Source organism: Acomys russatus, chromosome 24, assembly GCF_903995435.1.
Source record: "Acomys russatus chromosome 24, mAcoRus1.1, whole genome shotgun sequence".
In the NCBI taxonomy this organism is placed as follows: domain Eukaryota; kingdom Metazoa; phylum Chordata; class Mammalia; order Rodentia; family Muridae; genus Acomys; species Acomys russatus.
Genome location: NC_067160.1, coordinates 3,622,191 through 3,640,001, shown reverse-complemented (window position 1 = coordinate 3,640,001; position 17,811 = coordinate 3,622,191). Strand labels below are relative to the sequence as shown.

The following is a 17,811-nucleotide window of genomic DNA, read 5'->3' as shown; positions in this document are numbered from 1 at the left end:
GGATCTGGGTCACGGTCCCAGGGCGGCCTCCGAGGACCCTCTGCCTGCGCGCACGGAAGTGCGCTCGGCCTTCTCCGGTGGGAGGCCACCGTGCGCGCGACTTCCTCTTTCGGCGGGCGTCCCGGCCTTGCCGGCTCCTCCTCCTCCCGGGCCTCCTCCCCCAGCCGGGCCAGCTCCCAGCCCAGAGGTACCGCGCTCGCCCCGCCAGTTCTCAGCGCCGGCCCCCGCGGGAGCCAGCGGCCGAGCCCGAGTCCCGCGTCGCGCCCCGCGCCTCCGGGGTGGCCACCCAGCTCAGCCTCTAGTCTCCCTGCCACCCGGCCGCCCTTGACCGCAAGCGCACAGCACTGCACAGCACTCGGGACGCGCTCAGGCGGCGGGCCGCGGCCACCGTGCACCGGGGACAAGGCTTGTAAGCTTTTTGGGCTCCGCGCCCCGCGCGCGCGCGCTCGCGCCCCAGCGATGGCTGCTCCCAGGCCGCTGCTGCTACGCCCTCGCCCCGGCGGCGTCCTGCTGCTGCTACCCGGCCTCCTGCTGCCCCTCGCTAGCGCCTTCAACCTGGACGTCGAAAGCCCCGCCGAGTACGCCGGCCCCGAGGGAAGTTACTTCGGATTCGCCGTGGACTTCTTCGTGCCCAGCAAGTCCTCGTAAGTGGCCGCGCTGGAGTCCCCAGGAGCCCCATCCCCCGCACGGCGCGCCCCTACCCAGCCGATCCGCACCCAGCCTTTGGCTCCAGGGTCCTCCCGCCCCAAATAAACCGGCCTATCCACTCTATCCCGCGGCTGGCTCAGGTCCTGCGTGGATGAAACATTTGTGGGGAGTGACCTAACCTAGCATTCACCGTCCACTTTCATCCCATCCCCAACTTTTTTTCCTGATTGGCTGGGGATAGTGGGAGAGAGATTCAAAGCAGCACTGCTAAACATCCTGGAAAAGCAAGAAATCAGAACCGGCTGGTCCTGAGGGACTTTTGGCGGTCTCTGCCGTTCTGTGACTTGTTTCTCTTGGTCCCAAAATTTCTTTTTCTCCAGGACCTTTTGGCCTCCAAAACTAGCCCTTACCTTCCTTAGTCATATCCCCCCCCACCTCTCATTTCTAGACACTCCGATGACTAAATTGACTAAATTGTCAAGGACTGTGAGACCTTTGAGTAGTTTGAGGTCGACCAGATGAATGGAATGCGTCATCTGCTCCTTTTTCTAGTCCACTATTTTAGGTCATTGTTCAGAAAGAACGAGGGTGTTTGCTGATTTTTCACTCGCTGCAGGTCATTTCAGTACTGAAGAATCCAGCAGTTCACATGGGCGTTCAAATTACCCACGTCCCGTGTTGGTTGCAACATCCCTGAGGACTTGTAACAGCTATTGTTATTTTTGGATTAAAAGTTGTCTTTGACCCATCGCCGGCATCTTTCTTTTTTTCTTTTTTCTTTCTTTCTTTCTTTCTTTCTTTCTTTCTTTCTTTCTTTCTTTCTTTCTTTCTTTTTTTTCCTTCTTCGAGACAGGGTTTCTCTATGTAGTCTTGGCTGTCTTGGACTCAACTTGTAGGCCAGGCTGGACTTGAACTCAACAGAGATCCGACTGCTTCTGCCTCTCAGAGTGCTGGCATTACAGGTGTGCGCCACCACACGGGGCTGCTGGCATCATTCTTACCCTTGCGTGTTAGTGTTAGATTTAATTGATGTTTTATGAAATATAATATACCGTTTTTGAAAGAAACCGTTCCTTTGGTTATTTCTCAGTGCTTATAAGTGGTAACAACACATTTTTCTTACTATAATCCCCCCCCCCCCCCCGCAAGATATCCATTTGGGGGAGGGGCACAGTATGAAATTGATGGTCAGGACTTGGATAGGACCTTATTTATTTATTTATTTATTTATTTTTCTGATGTATGCTTCATTTGAAGGTGACCCAAGTGTTTGTCTGTGGTTGTTAGAGCGGTCTTCAGGGATCTTGTCACCATTTTCTTGAATACTGCAGAGCATCGTCCTTGGTACCAGTCTTTAAAGCAACATGTAGCTTGGGTGCAATTGTTCACCTAGCCACTGTTCATGTAGCCCAGGGCTTTCTTCCCACCGTCAATGCTTTCTGAGAGACCTGAGCTCACATTCTCCAAAAAATGATAGAAGCACCAACTGCAAACAACTTTAACCACTCTGAGTTGATGTAGTTGACATTTTGGGGGGGGGGTCTTCTGGGTCTCTGCCACACCCCTCTCTGAGCTATACCAGCATCTCTTCCATCTAATCACTTTATTGACATTTTGGGGGGTCTTCTGGGTCTCTGCCGCACCCCTCTCTGAGCTATACCCGCATCTCTTCCTTCTAATCACTTGATTGACATTTTTTGGGGGGTCTTCTGGGTCTCTGCCGCACCCCTCTCTGAGCTATACCCACATCTCTTCCTTCTAATCACTTGATTACTTCACCACTTAAAACTCTCTCTTTTCCAGGTGTTTTTAAGTGCATGCTTCTTATGTCATGGGTATTCTACTTGCTCCCAGGCTGCACCCTTTAGATTTAATTATGCAGAATTTTCTGACTGAAAAGATATTCTCTGCCTTACGTTAATTAGGAACTAGCACTTAAATACTTCAGAGTGGATGGAGTGTTTGACAAACGCCATTAACTGTTTATTGTTATTAATATTGTTGTTTGCTTCTGTTTTCTATGGCAAAGGTTTAGTATCCAATACATGGTAGGAACAGAGGAAGCTGGCAAGTTTTTGATCCCCCCCCCCCCCCCCCCCCCCGCTTCCCATGGAAAACAGAAGTCCTGAGCTGTTGGTGGTATTTACTATTGTAAATCTTTGGAAAACATATGGCCATATGAATATGCTGCTATAAGCTCACACATTTATATGACTTTGTGTTTACATGAACTCATGCATGGGTCTTAATTGTAAAATATTGTGGAATTGAGAGATTGCGTATCATGTTTTGAAATAGTCACCAGCAACTTTGGTACCAAGAGACCAGCCTAACTTAAAAAATAGAAAGCAACTTTTAGCCGCCCCCTCTCCCCCAACACAGATAAAGGTTTATACTTATTGACCTTTTCAGATTAAATGAAGATTATTACAAAACTATGCTTAACCTTAAACAAACAATCAAACAAAATGCTGGGCAGCGGTGATGGATAGCTTTAATATTACCACTCAGGAGGCAGAGAAACCCTGTCTTGAACCACCACCATCCCCAACAAATCCCAATGAAATAAAATTATGCTTAATCTTATTAAAGGCCTAAATTCAGCAAGCTGTTTTGTTTTCAGTTACATATATTGTTATATAATAGCACCATAAACTCTTAAAGGAAAACTGTACAGTCAAGTGTTTGTTAATGGAAAAGGGCCCCCCCCTGCCCACCCCCCCCACCCCCCTGCCCCCCCACCCCCCCCACCCCCCACCCCCCCCCCCCCTGCCCACCCCTCCCCACCCCCCCACCTTCCCTGCCCACCCCCCCACCCCCCACCCCACCCCCCCGTGTAAAAAAGTACTGATTTAGTGAGTCGAGTAGCAGTGATTTCAAACTATTGCAGCTTCAGGGATCTAAATACCATGAAATGGTTTCATACCTTCTTTTTCTTACAATACAAGATTATGAGTGATAATATTATCTCCATATTGTTGTGGGGATGAGTGCATCGATATTAATTAAGAAGAAGTGCTAAGCAGAACCAGGAAGATGATGCTGGGCATTGTGGTGCACACCTGTCATCTTAGCACTCCAGAGGTGGAGGCAGGAGCATCAGGAGTTCAAGGCTTGCCCCAGCTATATACTAAGTTCCAGGCCTGCCTGGGTGATGAGGCCATGTCTCCAAATGCAGAAAAACGCCCTAGTTTCAAGTTCTTTTTTTCTCCATTAGAAACAATATTGCAATAGCTTGCGGATCACTTAGCCTGGATTAGCCATGTCAACTCATTTTGTCTAAAACTGAATTGCATTTGCATCAAGAGATATCAGCCTCACCTCCGTGTCTATTAATGGAACCCTCTTCTTCTCTGTTGCCCTGGAGATGATTTCACATCCCTCCCTCTCATTCTCTATTTTACTTTGTCTCTCCTACTACACTCCTCTGAGATTAGTCACCGCTTAGTCACCAGGCAGAAGGGCCTCCAGCCTTCCCTGGTAATGTTTCCTCGCCTCTCTCTCTCTGCTTCTTACTTGACCTTGGGGCTGGGCTGCTGAGAGGCTCTTTAATTATTCCACTTATCATTTGGCTCTTAAATCGGCAAAATGCCTTATAAGTTTCTACTGGTTTTATATTTCTGAAACATTGTTTTGTTTTGTTTTTTTAAATCTTGATATTCTGTTGCTAAATTCTTTCAACAGTAGTTCCATTGGCAGAGAAAAATCCAAACCTAGATTAAGGCCTCCTGAGGTTTCTGCTTTTTAAGATTTCAGTGTTGCACTCATTGTCACAGTACTTTAGAAAATGTCCGAAAGCAGTGATGCTTACACTCAGGTGCCTGAGGCGGGAGAAGACTGTCACGAGTTTGAGGCCAGCCTGGGCTATGTAGTGAGTTCCAGGCTGTCTAGCTTTGGCTACAGAGTGAGACCTGTAAACATACTGCCACCTTCAAAAAAGACTTTAGCATATATTTTCATAAATGTGAATGTGACTAGTACTGTGTTGGTTTCTTTTTTTCCATCGTAAATAATACATATGCTTAAGCCACAGTTTTTCTTATCTGGGAAGCAAATCTTAGGTCTGTTACTTTTGATTAAGATCATTAAGCTGGGCACTATGGCACACGCCTGTAATCCCAGCTCAGGGAGGTAGACGCAGGCGGATCTCTGTGAGTTCGAGGCCAGCCTGGTCTACAAAGCGAGTCCACACAGCCAAGGCTACACAGAGAAACCCTCTCTTGGAGAAAAAAAAAAACATTGATTTATTGAGCAGATGTGATGGTGGATATCTTTCTTCCCAGCTCAGGGAGGCAGAGGCAGGCATATTTCTGTGAGTTCTAGAGAAAATGTGTGAAATTTGGTAGTTACTGCTTCCATTTGGCTTTTCACGCTTGTTGACTTGAAGCGTTTGTTTGTGTGGTTGAACAAATCTGGAACTTGAATCACACCCCAACTATTTTATACACATTTCTTTTTATGAACGTAAACTGTATTTATTTTTCAGCATTTCCTTTTGGGGAGGGCCCATCGGTCACCCTAGCGTCAGCTACATACATATATGAAACATGCTTTATCTTGGAAAGGTCAGCGTGGAAAGCAGCCAAATAACTTAGTTCATTTGGAAAGTTTGAAAATGGACTTGTCATTGTTTGGCCAGCTGCCCTGCTTGGTAGCCAGGCTTCCATTCTGTGAAGCCACTACCCTTCCTGCACTGCCCTGGGTAGGAAGTGCATCTGGAGGCTATCCTCACCGCAGTGCAGTGTCCGAAGCTCTTGTCACTGTCACTTCTTTCCCTTCCCATCCCTCCCCCTCCCTAACTCAGGTTTTCTTCCCATCTTTTGACTTCCATTCTTCTCTCTGTCTCTCTCTCTCTCTCTCTGTCTCTCTCTTTGTCTCTCCCTCCCTCCTTCCTTCCCTCCCTCCCTCCCTCCTTCCCTCCCTCCCTCCCCCTTCCCTTTCTTTTCCAGCTGCATCTCTCTCATCACCCTCCTACTCCTTGACAACATATGAATAGCACTCTTATTTCTGGAGTCCTAAGGGGTCATTAGTGGAAATAAACCGAGTTATCTGAAAGCACTAGTGAAGATGTGTCTCTTGGTTATGTTCCTGGGCAAACATTTTTTTGGAGTGAGATGGAGTCTATGAGGAGAAAGTGGAAGGCACGTTGGATCTTATGTTGCTTAGCTTCAAATTTTACATGTTTTTCAGTGAGGTCTCACCAGCCCTATGCAACCTTGACCTGGCTCCCCACGTGTCTACTTTGCTAGCAAAGGATGTGAGCCAGCTTTCCTGCCCTTTGCTTTTCCTTTTTTTTTTCGTTTGAGTTAATTACTTGAGCATTAATGGCCCTTTGAGAACACCGAGGGAAGAAAGCTCCTTTAAAAGTAGATTTTAAATTCACTGTCTATTTCATTAGGAAATAGCTTATTAATTATACCAACTGCTGTTTTGAATGCTGATGGTGTCATCTTGTATTATTTCAAAGCTTCCAGACATTTTTAGTTTTCATTTATCTGCTGGACAACTGGGAAAGACTTTCTTTTAAGTAACGACAGAATGCTGTACCTCTGCTCTGTTCCCAAGAAGTGAGAACAGAGATTTCCAGTGGCTTCTCCCGCTGACCTGCCTTGTTTGTGAGTCATCCCCTCCTGTTTGCACTGGGTGGTGCTGCTGAGCACACTGCATACAGCTTCTCTATTCTGTCACTTCTTTTACCCTAGTGAAGCTGCTATAAACAATCAGCAGTTTTACTGACTTTTAAGCAACACTGCTTGCTTTTTAGAAAGTGTTTCATTGATAGGTGTGTGCGCGCCCGCGCGTGCGTCCGTGCGTGCGTGTGTGTGTGCGCGCGCTAGCACAAACAGCTTTTTGTAGTGCTTAATTTCTCCTCCTCCTCCTCTTTTTTCTTTTTCTTTTTTTCTTTTTTTTCTCTGTGAAGTCCTGGCTTTCCTAGAACTCACTCTGTAGGCCAGACTGGCTTGGAACTCAAAGATCTTCCCGCCTCTGTCTGCCAAATGCTGGGATTAAAGGTGTGCGTCACCACCATCCGGCTTCCTTAGTTTTCTTAGCATCTTTTTACCACTTTATGTCCTCCACAAAAATGGGATTTTTTTGAATATATAACTCTTTTGGAAGATTCTTTACTTTCTCCAAATTTCCATTTCATTTCTTCTCCTCCTCCTCCTTCTTCTTTCTTTCTTTCTCTCTCTCTCTCTCTCTGCCTCTCTCTCTCTCTCTCTCTCTGCCTCTCTGTCTGTCTCTGTCTCTCTGTCTGTCTCTGTTTTTTCCAGACAGGGTTTCTATGTGTAGCCTTGGCTGTCCTGGAACTCACTCTGTAGACGAGGCTGGCCTCGAATTTATAAAAATCTGTTTCTCTCTGCCTCCCAAGTGCTGGGATTAAAGGCATTTACTACGACTGCCTGGCTCATCCTTTTTTTTTTTTTTTTTTAATCTTAATTTTATTACATTCTATTTATTTATTTATTTATTTATTTTGTGTGTGTGTGTGTGTGTGTGTGTGTGTGTGTGTGTGTGTGTGTGTTGTAAGTATGAGCATATGCGGCCAACATGGTGCACATGTCCTCTAGGTCAGAGGATAAATTATGAGAGTGCTGTCTTTCTACCAAGTGGGTCCTGGGGATAGAACTCAGATAGTCAGGATCGGCAGCGAGTCTCTCTACCTGCTTGCTGCTTCTTTCTTTGTTTCTTTCTTTCTTAAAATCACTAACTTGGGATTTAGATCCTGACAGTCCTCACATGTTCCTTCTTTACTATTCTCTTGTTTCTATGACTTGAACCAGTGGGCAAGACTGCGCATGCGCATGCGGGCTCCTTCGGAGCACCCCCACTGTTGTCAAAACTGCATATGCGGGGATGAGTAGGGAGGCCCGGCTGAGCAGCAGCATTAGCTTTTCTAACTGCCATCCTTTCTTGCCTGTAATGTGCACACAGTCTGATGCAAGCCTGCCGCCCAGCCTCCTCCTGAGCACTCACGCTGTGGGCTGCCAAGAGTGACATTTTTATCCAGTGCCCTCTCCTACTGTGCCCTTTCTTCTGCTTTCGCCAGAGGCCGCCCCCAAATAACTAAGGAGTGTTTTACAGTTGCCAAGTCAAGAAAATATCTGAAGTTCAAAACTAAATAGAATCTTTACGTACAGGAATTATTTTAAGGATAATTTAAATAATTGCATGTTTAGGAAAGTATGATTCTGTGACCCAAGCGTTGGAGTGCTTTGGAAATGACTTATTGAAGTGTGGTTAGTGTAAGACAGAGACCTCTAGCTCATGAATGTGCTGCTGCCTGCCCAGGCAGAAGGGTGAATTAGAGCCCCACAGTCAAATAAGCACTTCTTTGCAAGTAATGGGTAGTTTCGACAAAAATTATGGCAAGCTCTAAAAGGAAGCAGACAAATGGCAATCTAGAAGTGGGCTGCGGTGGCTCAGAGGGTAAGGGCACTGACCGCTCCTCCAGAGGTCCTGAGTTCAATTCCCAGCAACCATGTGGTGCCTCATAACCATCTATAATGTGATCTGATGTCCTCTTCTGGCCTGCAGGTGTACATGCATCCAGAGCACTGAATATATAATTAAAATAAATAAATAAATAAATGCATCCAGAGCACTGAATATATAATAAACAAACAAACAAATAAATCTTAAAAAAAAAAAAAAAGGAACTCTGCAGGAAGGACCCATGTCACTTTCTAGGTACAGAGGTCTTTAAAAAGCAGTACACGGTGCAGTAGGTTGAGCAGACCCCCCTGGGTTGAGATCTGTCCATCATGATGTTTTTCTTGTGGGTTTTGAGGACCCTCTGGATCCTTCTATTTCCCATTCTCCCATATTTCCCTCACCTAGAGTCCCAATATGAAGTCCCTGCATCTGTCCTGATCTCCTGGTAAGTGAAGACTTTCAGGGGACATACCTTTTGGGCTAGTGTCCAATTATAAGTGAGTATATACCATGTGAGTCTTTCTGCTTCTGGGTTAACTCACTCAGGATGATCATTTCTAGTTCCATCCATTTGTCCACATTTCCTTGTTTTTAATAGCAGAGTAGTATTCCATAGTGTAATGTACCACAGTTTCTTTATCCATTCTTCGACTGAGGGACAATACATGCAGTAAACATTGAACCCCTACTCAGATCTAGCCAAGGGACAGGACATTCTTCACAGTTGTATGAAGAGTGGGGACTGACTCTGACATGAACTTGGGACCCCATTTTTGACCACTTCCCCTTCGTGGGGAGGCCTGGTGGCGCTCAGAGGAAGGGTAAGCAGGCTACCAGGATGAGACCTGATAGGCTGTGACCATATGGTGGAGAAGGAGGTCACCTTCTGTCACAGACCTAGGGGAGGGGAATAGGGTGAAAGAGGGAGGGAGGGAGGAATGGGAAGATAAAAGTGAGGGGACAACAATTGAGATGTAATCTGAATAAATTAATTAAAAAAAAAAGCAGTGCACGAGCACTGTAATCCCAGCACTCGGGGAGGCAGAGGCAGGCAGATCTCTGTGAGTTCGAGGCCAGTCTGGTCTACAAAGTAAGTCCAGGACAACCAAGGTTACACAGAGAAACCCTGTCTGGGGAGAAAAAACAAAACAAAACCAAAACCTAAACCAAAACAACAACAACAACAGAGCAGTGGACAGATGGTCCCAACTAACCACATCACTGATGACCTTATGACTCAGCCATCTCCCTCTCCTCATCCCAAAGCTTTCATTTCAACCTTCAGGTGGTCAGAGAGAAAGGCAGAGTGGAGCGTAGGGAACCACGGACACTGTGGAGGGTTAGGGGAGGGGTGTGTTGTAGAATTCACAGCATCACATGGAGGGAGGAGGTTCTGGGGTCCCCCTCTCCCCACATCCCACAGAGCCTTCCTCTCTGTTATTACTTCTCTGTTGCTGTGTTAAAACACCAAGGCCAGAAACAACTCAGAAAAGGGAAAGTTTATTTGTGCTTACAGTTCCAGAGATATCATCTGTATGGCAGAGAAGGCATGGCAGCAGGTAGCTGGAGTGAGAAGCTGAGAGGTCACAGTTTCAACTGCAAACACAAAGGATAGTGAGTGAACCACAACAGGGTGAAGCTGTTAACTCACAAGTCCGTCCCCTTGATGTACTTCCTTCACCAAGTCCAACATCTACTAAAGTTTCCGTAACTGCCTCAAATTTCACCACTGACTGGGGTTTGAGTGTTAAAATACCCGAGCCTGTGAGGGGCTTTTTACATTCAAACCACTGCATTCACCTCTCTTCTGAGCTCTTGTCCCAGTTCCTCATTGATGAAACCACGGATTGGAAAAATCACAGTTCATGGACCACATGTGCCCACTGCTTATCTGTGTAAATAAAGTTTTATTAGAACAACAACAAAAAAAAAAAAAGAAAGAAAAGAAAAAGAAAAGCAGCACAATTGCCTGAATTATTCTCTTTCTCAGAGTACACAGGAAAATTTTTAGATAAAAATGGACATTTATGGTATCTCCAGTCTCAGTTAAAAAATGTTTTTGAGAGAGGGTTTCATGTAGTTCAGGCTGGCTCCGAACTTGGCATGTAGCACTATATGTAGCCAAAGATGACTGTAAACTTTTGATGTGATTATAGGCATGTGCCATCACACCTAGTTTTAGGTGGTACTAGGGACTGAATTTAGAGCTTTTGTTTTGTTTTGTTTCTTTGTTCTTGCAGACTAGGCAAAGCCCTCCATCACATGGGCTGCCTGACTCTGTGGTACTAGAGACCTAGTCTCAGTCTCCAGGGATGTGTGTCGAGGCTGTGTCAGCTGCATATCCAAACCACACACACACACACACACACACACACACACACACACACACACACACACACGTATGACTTACATATTGACAGCTAGATTTGCCTTTGTGAATTTGTATACAGCAAAAACTGCATGTTCTAATTTGCATATGTTAACCAGCATGTTCTGAAAGCGCCCAGGGGATTGCAATGACAGGGAATAGCTTTATCTTGCGGGTCCTTAAATCTCACACTCAACCTTTTCTTTTTCTTTTTTTCTCCTTGTGAAAGATTCTTGCTGTGTGAAAACAAAACTGATTTCTTACTCAGAATCATTTTGCTATGATGAGAGAGAGAGAGAGAGAGAGAGAGAGAGAGAGAGAGAGAGAGAGAGAGAGAGAGAGAGAGGGAGGGAGGCAGCACTGGTGTCTTACTACTGCTAAATCTGACCTCATAAAGATTTGTTGAACAGGGCATGGCCTGATTTGGAGTTTCATTGCATTTTGAATGTGTGGGGTTCAAGATAAGTGTCAGAGTAAAGGGCACGCGTTCCCTCGCCGTCCCCTGGCAGCCTTCTGCTTGATTTAGGTGAGGTGCTACCACTCAGAGTAAGTGAGGCTGAAACTAATTTTTAAAAATTATGATAAGTACATTTCATATTTAAGATGTGTGTTGGTTCATAATTATAATTTTGTGACTCTGACTTGGTAGAACTTAAGCGACTTGTTTAGCTAAACAAGATGGTGGTGCTGACATAATCTATTTACTGCTACCTCATGGCAGGCCCTTTTTGATACCTCTAAATTAAGTCTGTCAGTAACGTGGAGAGTTTTCTTTTATGATGCCCTGCCCCCTCTTTCTTCCTTGCCTCGTTGGCTGTCTTCTCTCTGAACTCCTTCTGGGCACAGATCTCCTCTTGGTGTTGGACTTAACTAGGTGTCCTGCAGGCATAGGAGTAGCACAGGCTGAGAACTGAGTGCATGTTTTTCTGGGGTTGGCCTTCCCCCTCCCTGCTTGCCCAGCTGACATCTTAGACTTGGGGGGGGGCGGGGGGGGGGAGTTGGCTGGTGTTTCCCTTGCTGACCGGCCTGGTGCTACCTCTCTGCTCAGTTGACTCTTGGTGTTTGTCAAGTCTCTCCCTTCTCCTTCTCCATCTCCTTAGGCTAACAGAGGTCAGTTGCCCCCCTCCTCCCGCCCCTCCCCCACCCAGTTTGCTTTCTTTGTTCCATTTTGTCTTTTTCTTTAATTCTCCAATGGCAAGAACGTCACCTTTCCTAAGGTTTTAAATGCAACCGATGCTCATCATCTTCTTTGAGGTAGGCTGGGTGTTCTCAGAAGTTAACCTATCTTGTCAAAAAATCTTTAAAATTAATTTAAAAAATGTTTAAATGCCATTTTCTGTACGTGTCTGAGGCTTTTGAAGACCTTATCTAACTGTTTTACCTTATATATCTGTAGATTCATATCTGTCTGTTAAACCTAGGATGCATAATCTCATGATAAAAATAGATGAGTGACTGACATGACCTTGATTTGATCAATTAACAATTACTTAATTATCCTAAACAGCCTACAGTAGCACTTTCAAAGTATTGGAAGTAAATCTTGTGTTATAATTGAGTTGTATGGGTAAATACCTCAACATTATAGAGAGTTTTGGGTGACTGTTCAGGCAGCAAACTGTCTCTGTCATTTCTTTTTTTTTCATTTTGGAAACTGCTGACATGCACTTCCTGTCTACTCAGGTAATTAAGTTTTATTCCTTCTCAAGTCTCTGATGGTGTTGAACACCAGATAGTTTATTTATATAATCAAGCTTAGTTGTTTAGGGAGTAAGATGTTCTTAGGTTTAGAGAGATGTTTTAAAGTGATAGAGATGAGATATTATAGATATAGATTTACATCTAGAATTTTAGATGCACCAAGATAGGAAAGATGCTTTCTTCAAGGCTGCCAAATACAAATAGCCAAATCACGATGAATGTAACATTTATATAATTCCTGGTTGTCTCGTGGTTCTTCTTGCTGTATGTTGTATATTGTATTTTATGTGTAATAATACAAATGGATATGTAAAAAAAGAAAAATAATAATAAAAAAATGGAAAAAATGCAACTGCGACAAAACTGATGATTTTACTGTGACTGAAGGGCACTTCATAACTTAGCTTTTGCCTGGCTCCCGGACTAATTTGTACCACTCCCAACCTGCTTTCTCCTTCTTAGCCATGCCCCTTGTCTCTTCTGCCTTAGAGAACTAAGTTCTTTTCCTATCCAGGATCTTTATGTCCACACCCTTCACCTCCCCCCTTCACCTCCCTTTCCCCTACCCCTTCACTTCCCCCCCTTACCTCCTGCTCCACCTTTTCACCTCCCTTTCCCCACCCCTTCACCTCCCTCCCCCTACTCCTTCACCTCCCCCCTTACCACACTCCCCCACCCCTTACCTCCCTTCCCCACTCCTTCACCTCCCTCCCCCATCCCTTACCTCCCTTCCCCACTCCTTCATCTCCCTTCCCCCTACTCCTTCACCTCCCCCTTACCTCCCTCCCCCACCCCTTACCTCCCTCCCCCACCCCTTACCTCCCTCCCCCATCCCTTACCTCCCTTCCCCACTCCTTCACCTCCCTTCCCCCACCCCTTCACCTCCCTCCCCCAACTCCTTCACTTCCCCCCTTACCTCCCTCCCCCATCCCTTACCTCCCTTCCCCACTCCTTCACCTCCCTCCCCCATCCCTTCACCTCCCTCCCCCACTCCTTCACCTCCGTCCCCTACTCCTTCACCTCCCTTCCCCCACCCCTTCACCTCCCTTCCCCCTACTCCTTCACCTCCCCCCTTACCCGCCTCCTCCACCCCTTACCTCCCTCTCCCACCCCTTACCTCCCTTCCCCACTCCTTCACCTCCCTCCCCCATCCCTTCACCTCCCTTCCCCCACCCCTTCACCTCCCTCCCTCTACTCCTTCACCTCCCCCTTACCCCCCTCCTCCACCCCTTACTTCCCTCCCCCACCCCTTACCTCCCTTCCCCATCCCTTCACCTCCCTCCCCCACTCTTTCACCTCCCTCCCCCACTCTTTCACCTCCCTCCCCCACCCCTTCACCTCCCTTCCCCCTTCACCTCCCTCCACCTTCACCTCCCTCCCCCTTCACCTCCCTCCCCGTTTCACCTCCCTCCCCCCTTCACCTCCCTCCCCCTTCACCTCCCTCCCTCATTTACCTCCCTCCCCCTTTACCCCCCTTCTTACCCCCTCCACAGCAAACACTCTTCTAAGCCAGCTCCTCTCAACCCACTGTGCGATCTTCAGAGATCATTTCCCTGAGTTCTTTATCTCAGAAAGGTCTCCCTTCTGTTCTCCTGTGACACCTTCCTGGAGAGAACCCTTTCCTCTCCATTCCCTGAAGGTGAATATTCTGTTATCTAAGGAAGGCCTGGCCTCATTTCTAAGAACTCCTCTCTTACCCAGTTGTCTGTGTCCGTCATAGTAATGTCCGGTGCTCGTTGGCTTGCGTTCTTGTGGAGAGGGCAGTGTCTAGAGCAGGCGTCCTTAGTGGCAGAACTGAGACTGATGTAGCAAATATTTTCAAGCCTCCACATTATTTTTGAATGAATAGGAAAAAAAAAAAGTAGTTCAGGTGTCTTCTTGTGCATGCTTTTAATCTTAGTAACTGGAGGCAGGGATGGGGTGATCTCCAAAATTCCATGTCAGCCATATGCTGAGATTTTGTTCTAAAAAGGTGGGTGGGAATGACTTAGGGGAAAAAGTACATTGTGTGTGTGTGTTTGTAGGCATGTGGACCATGGCGAACATGCATGGAGGTCAAAGGGCAACTTTAAGGAGTCAGTTTTCTTCTACCTTACATAGCTTCTGGGAACTGAACTCGGTCTTCAGATTTGGCAGCAAGCATCTTTACTATCTCACTGGCCCAAGACACTGTATGCACTTAACATGTACAGTTTGGGGCTGAAGAGATGACCCACTGGTTAGGAGCACTGGTTGTTCTTTTTGTGGACCCAGGTTCAATTCCCAGCATCCACAAGCTGTTCATAATCGTCTTTTACTTCAGTTCCAAGGCATCCAATACACCCCCTCTTCTGAACTCCTTAGGTACCAGGCATCCAATACACCTCCTCTTCTGAGCTCCTTAGGTACCAGGCATCCAATACACCCCTCTTCTGAACTCCTTAGGTACCAGGCATGAATGTTGTGCACAGACGTACACACAGGCAAAACACGCATAACATAAAATAAAAAAATCTAAACTATTAAGATGTACAATGTTGATAATGTACATTTTTAAGTAAATGCAACAGAAATTATCTTGTTATGAGGAAATTATGCCATCTGAGAATAGTTTTTAAAAGTATTTGTCGATAATATCAAAAGAATGTTGGGTCATAAACCATACTGTGGTAGATCTTATGCTTTGTGTCACTTGAAATGTCACTTGCCCTTTTGTGTTTTAGCAGGATGTTTCTCCTGGTGGGAGCCCCAAAAGCAAACACAACCCAGCCTGGGATTGTTGAAGGCGGGCAAGTCCTCAAATGTGACTGTTCTTCGAGCCGCCGGTGTCAGCCCATTGAGTTCGACTCAACAGGTAAAACCCTTGACGCATGCTCTTAACTTATGCCGTTTGGCTGATTGTTTTGTTTTGGAGGCAGGATCTTACTATGTGTCCTTGACTAGCTTGGAGCTTGTTATATAGCTAAGGCTGGCTTTGAACTCGCAGATCTCTCTCTGCCTGCCTCTACCTTCTGAGAGCTGTGGTTAAAGTCCTGTGGCACCATACCTGGCCCATTTGTTCCTTTTTCTTGACTTGTTTTTGTTTTAATGTAGCAACAGGGCTGGAGAGATGGCTCAGTGTTTAAGAACACTTGTGGCTCTTGCAGAGGACTGAGGTTCAGTTCCCAGGACCTAGTTGGCATTTTAGAACCATTCATAACACTCAGTCACTCACATGGTACACATACATGTGTGCAGGCAAAAATACTCATTTGCATAAATAAAAGTAAATTAATCGTCTTTAAAAAGTAGCATCCTTGTAACATCATCACCCCATGTCCAGAGGGAGTCTTACCTATGTAAATGATTTGTGGGTGTTTTGCTGTAGCAATTCTGTGTATCTCTATTGTATTGGTTAATCTGTAAACATTCTGGGAAAATCTATTAAGGTAAGCTTATATCTCCTGTGGGAAGAGGGAGCTCTCAACTGTGGCGATTTCTGCTGTTTCTCCGTGATGCATGACTCATTGACCACTGCGGATCACCACTCCTCTTATCAGCAGTGTATCCCAGCCTTGGTGTGATGAAAAAAAAAAAAAATAGCTGAGAGATCATCTTGAGTATTCAAATAGATTTAGGTGACTTAGAAAAAACATCAACAAGTTTTTATCTAAAATGTAGTGGAAAAATTATATTGTGTTACTGATGACAGGATTTTGGAACAGATTTCAACGTCAATGAAGGTGGGTGGCAGTAAAAAAAAAATGTTAGGTTAGCCTAATGAAGATGAGAGTTAGTTCGAATTTTGTATTTACATCACTGGAATAAAATGTTCAGGCTCCTTTATACATTTCTGTTGGTATATTCTTATATATTTGTTAAAAGCGTAGGGCGAGGCCGGGGAGACGGTTCAGCAGTGACGAGCACTTGTTGACCTTGTAGAGTTCTGAGGATTGTTTCTCAGCACCCACATCGTGGCTCACAACCATCTGTAACTGCAGTTCTACGGCACCTGATCTGTGGGTATGAGGCATACACATGGCACAAATACATCCGTGCAACCAAAACACTGCGTGGGTACATATGGGTATAGATGAGAGAGAAGACTACCCATATAGTAGGCTAATGTAGTCTGTTACTCCTGTTTTGTGTTCAAGTCAATATTAGTTTCCTACTGCTGGTGTCATAAGTTATCTCAACCCTAGTTTCTTTCTTTTTTTATTTTATTTTATTTTTATTGCTGGCCATTGAACTAAGGAGCCTGTGTGTGGAGAACGCGACCAGTGAGCTCCCCCTTCATCCCTAGATGCCTTTAAACTGCACAGGTCTATCACAGTCAGTCCTAGAAGTTAAATATCTAAGACGGATCTCACTGCGCTAAGTGAGCAGCCAGGAGCGGGAAAGCAGGACTTGTTACTAAGGCCAGCCAGCTGTGTCCACAGGCTTCCATGCTGCCTGACTCTACTGATGACTGTCCCTTCCTCTTGGATACACACCCAGGCAGTTCAGGGTTCTGTGTCTGGCCACAGCTGCCGAGTCTTTTACGTCACACGATTTTCCGTATTCGTCTGGGAAGTAGGATGCGCATCTGTCATAGAGGGGTGACATTCTATTGGCCAGAGTCTCTTTACATGTTATAAAACTTGATATTGGTTATGCTGAAAGCTGCTTCCAGCAAGAGCTGTTTGTATAAATAGGCTTTGCTCCTTCTCTGGTTCTTTTTCTGATGGCAGCTGCAAACTTGACTTAGAAGTTTGGAATGCAGACTTGACTTTGAGGACTGGGGTTCGGGCTCTGATCCTTACTGGGTGACCCTGGGAGCGAGGTTCACATTTGCTAGGATCAGTTTCCCGGTTTGTAGGAGAAAGCAGCGCTGTCATATGGATCAAAGGATTCATACCCATGAATTCACTTTAGAGACCGCATAGCACTATGTAGGGGAAGAATGGACCATTCATTACAGCCCGTACTAAAGCTAGGTAAAGAATAATCATAATGAAAAGGGAATTATGAGAAAGGAAAGAAGTACAGGTAATTGTGGCTGTTGAGCGAGCTATGTCTTAGCTTACATTTTAAGCTCTGTTATTGTGACTGTTGGGAAAACCCTCTCATCGTCACATGTTTTCCTTTTCCAAGGAAGCAGATGTTACTAACAGATCGATTACTGCCCAATTTTATATCAATCAATCAATCAATCTTTCCAGGTGGAAGTGGCCCTCAGGTGCTTCTTCTGCCAGCTCTGTGGTGGGCAGAGACAGGAGGGTCCCCAGGGCATGCTGACTGCCAGCCTAGCTCCAGGTGCAGTGAGAGACCCAGTCTCAAAGGAACAAGGCAGAGAGGGTGGGGAAGGAGGGAGGACACCGGTTTCCTGGCTTCTGCGTACATGAGCACGGGTGTGCACATCCATCCATCCTACTGCATATGTGACACATGCCTGCCCCTCCCTCTCCCTTCCAGACACATTGGTCACTGATCTGCTGTGGGGAAGGAAGACAGACATGTCTCTCTCCTAGGAAACACAAGCTTGACTGCAAGCTTGCAAATGATGTCCCTTAAAGGCAGAAGAAAGCTCTATCTTCGTCCTAGAGAGGGCCAGATGTAGAAGCCCTCTTTTTCCGTCCTGCGTGGGTCTTGCTGCTGCAAGACTCTAGCTTGTTTCTAGAAGGTTTCGGCCGCAGGCAGCGGACAAGCCTGGCCTTGCA

At 45.9% G+C, this 17,811-nt stretch overlaps 1 protein-coding gene across 3 annotated transcripts in view; it reads left to right on the top strand.

Moving 5' to 3' along the window:
* Positions 1-366: 366 nt before the first annotated feature.
* Itgav (integrin subunit alpha V) overlaps positions 367-17,811 on the top strand; it is an 80,308-nt gene continuing 62,863 nt past the window's right edge. The window contains exons 1-2 of one of the 3 annotated variants that reach the window (XM_051166117.1): positions 367-644; positions 14,857-14,984. In XM_051166117.1, the coding sequence (XP_051022074.1) occupies positions 460-644; positions 14,857-14,984 (313 nt within the window). In that variant the 5' untranslated portion in view covers positions 367-459. Of the gene's footprint in view, positions 645-14,853; positions 14,985-17,811 lie in introns of all 3 variants that reach the window. The other 2 variants (XM_051166116.1, XM_051166115.1) reach the window with 2 other exon arrangements.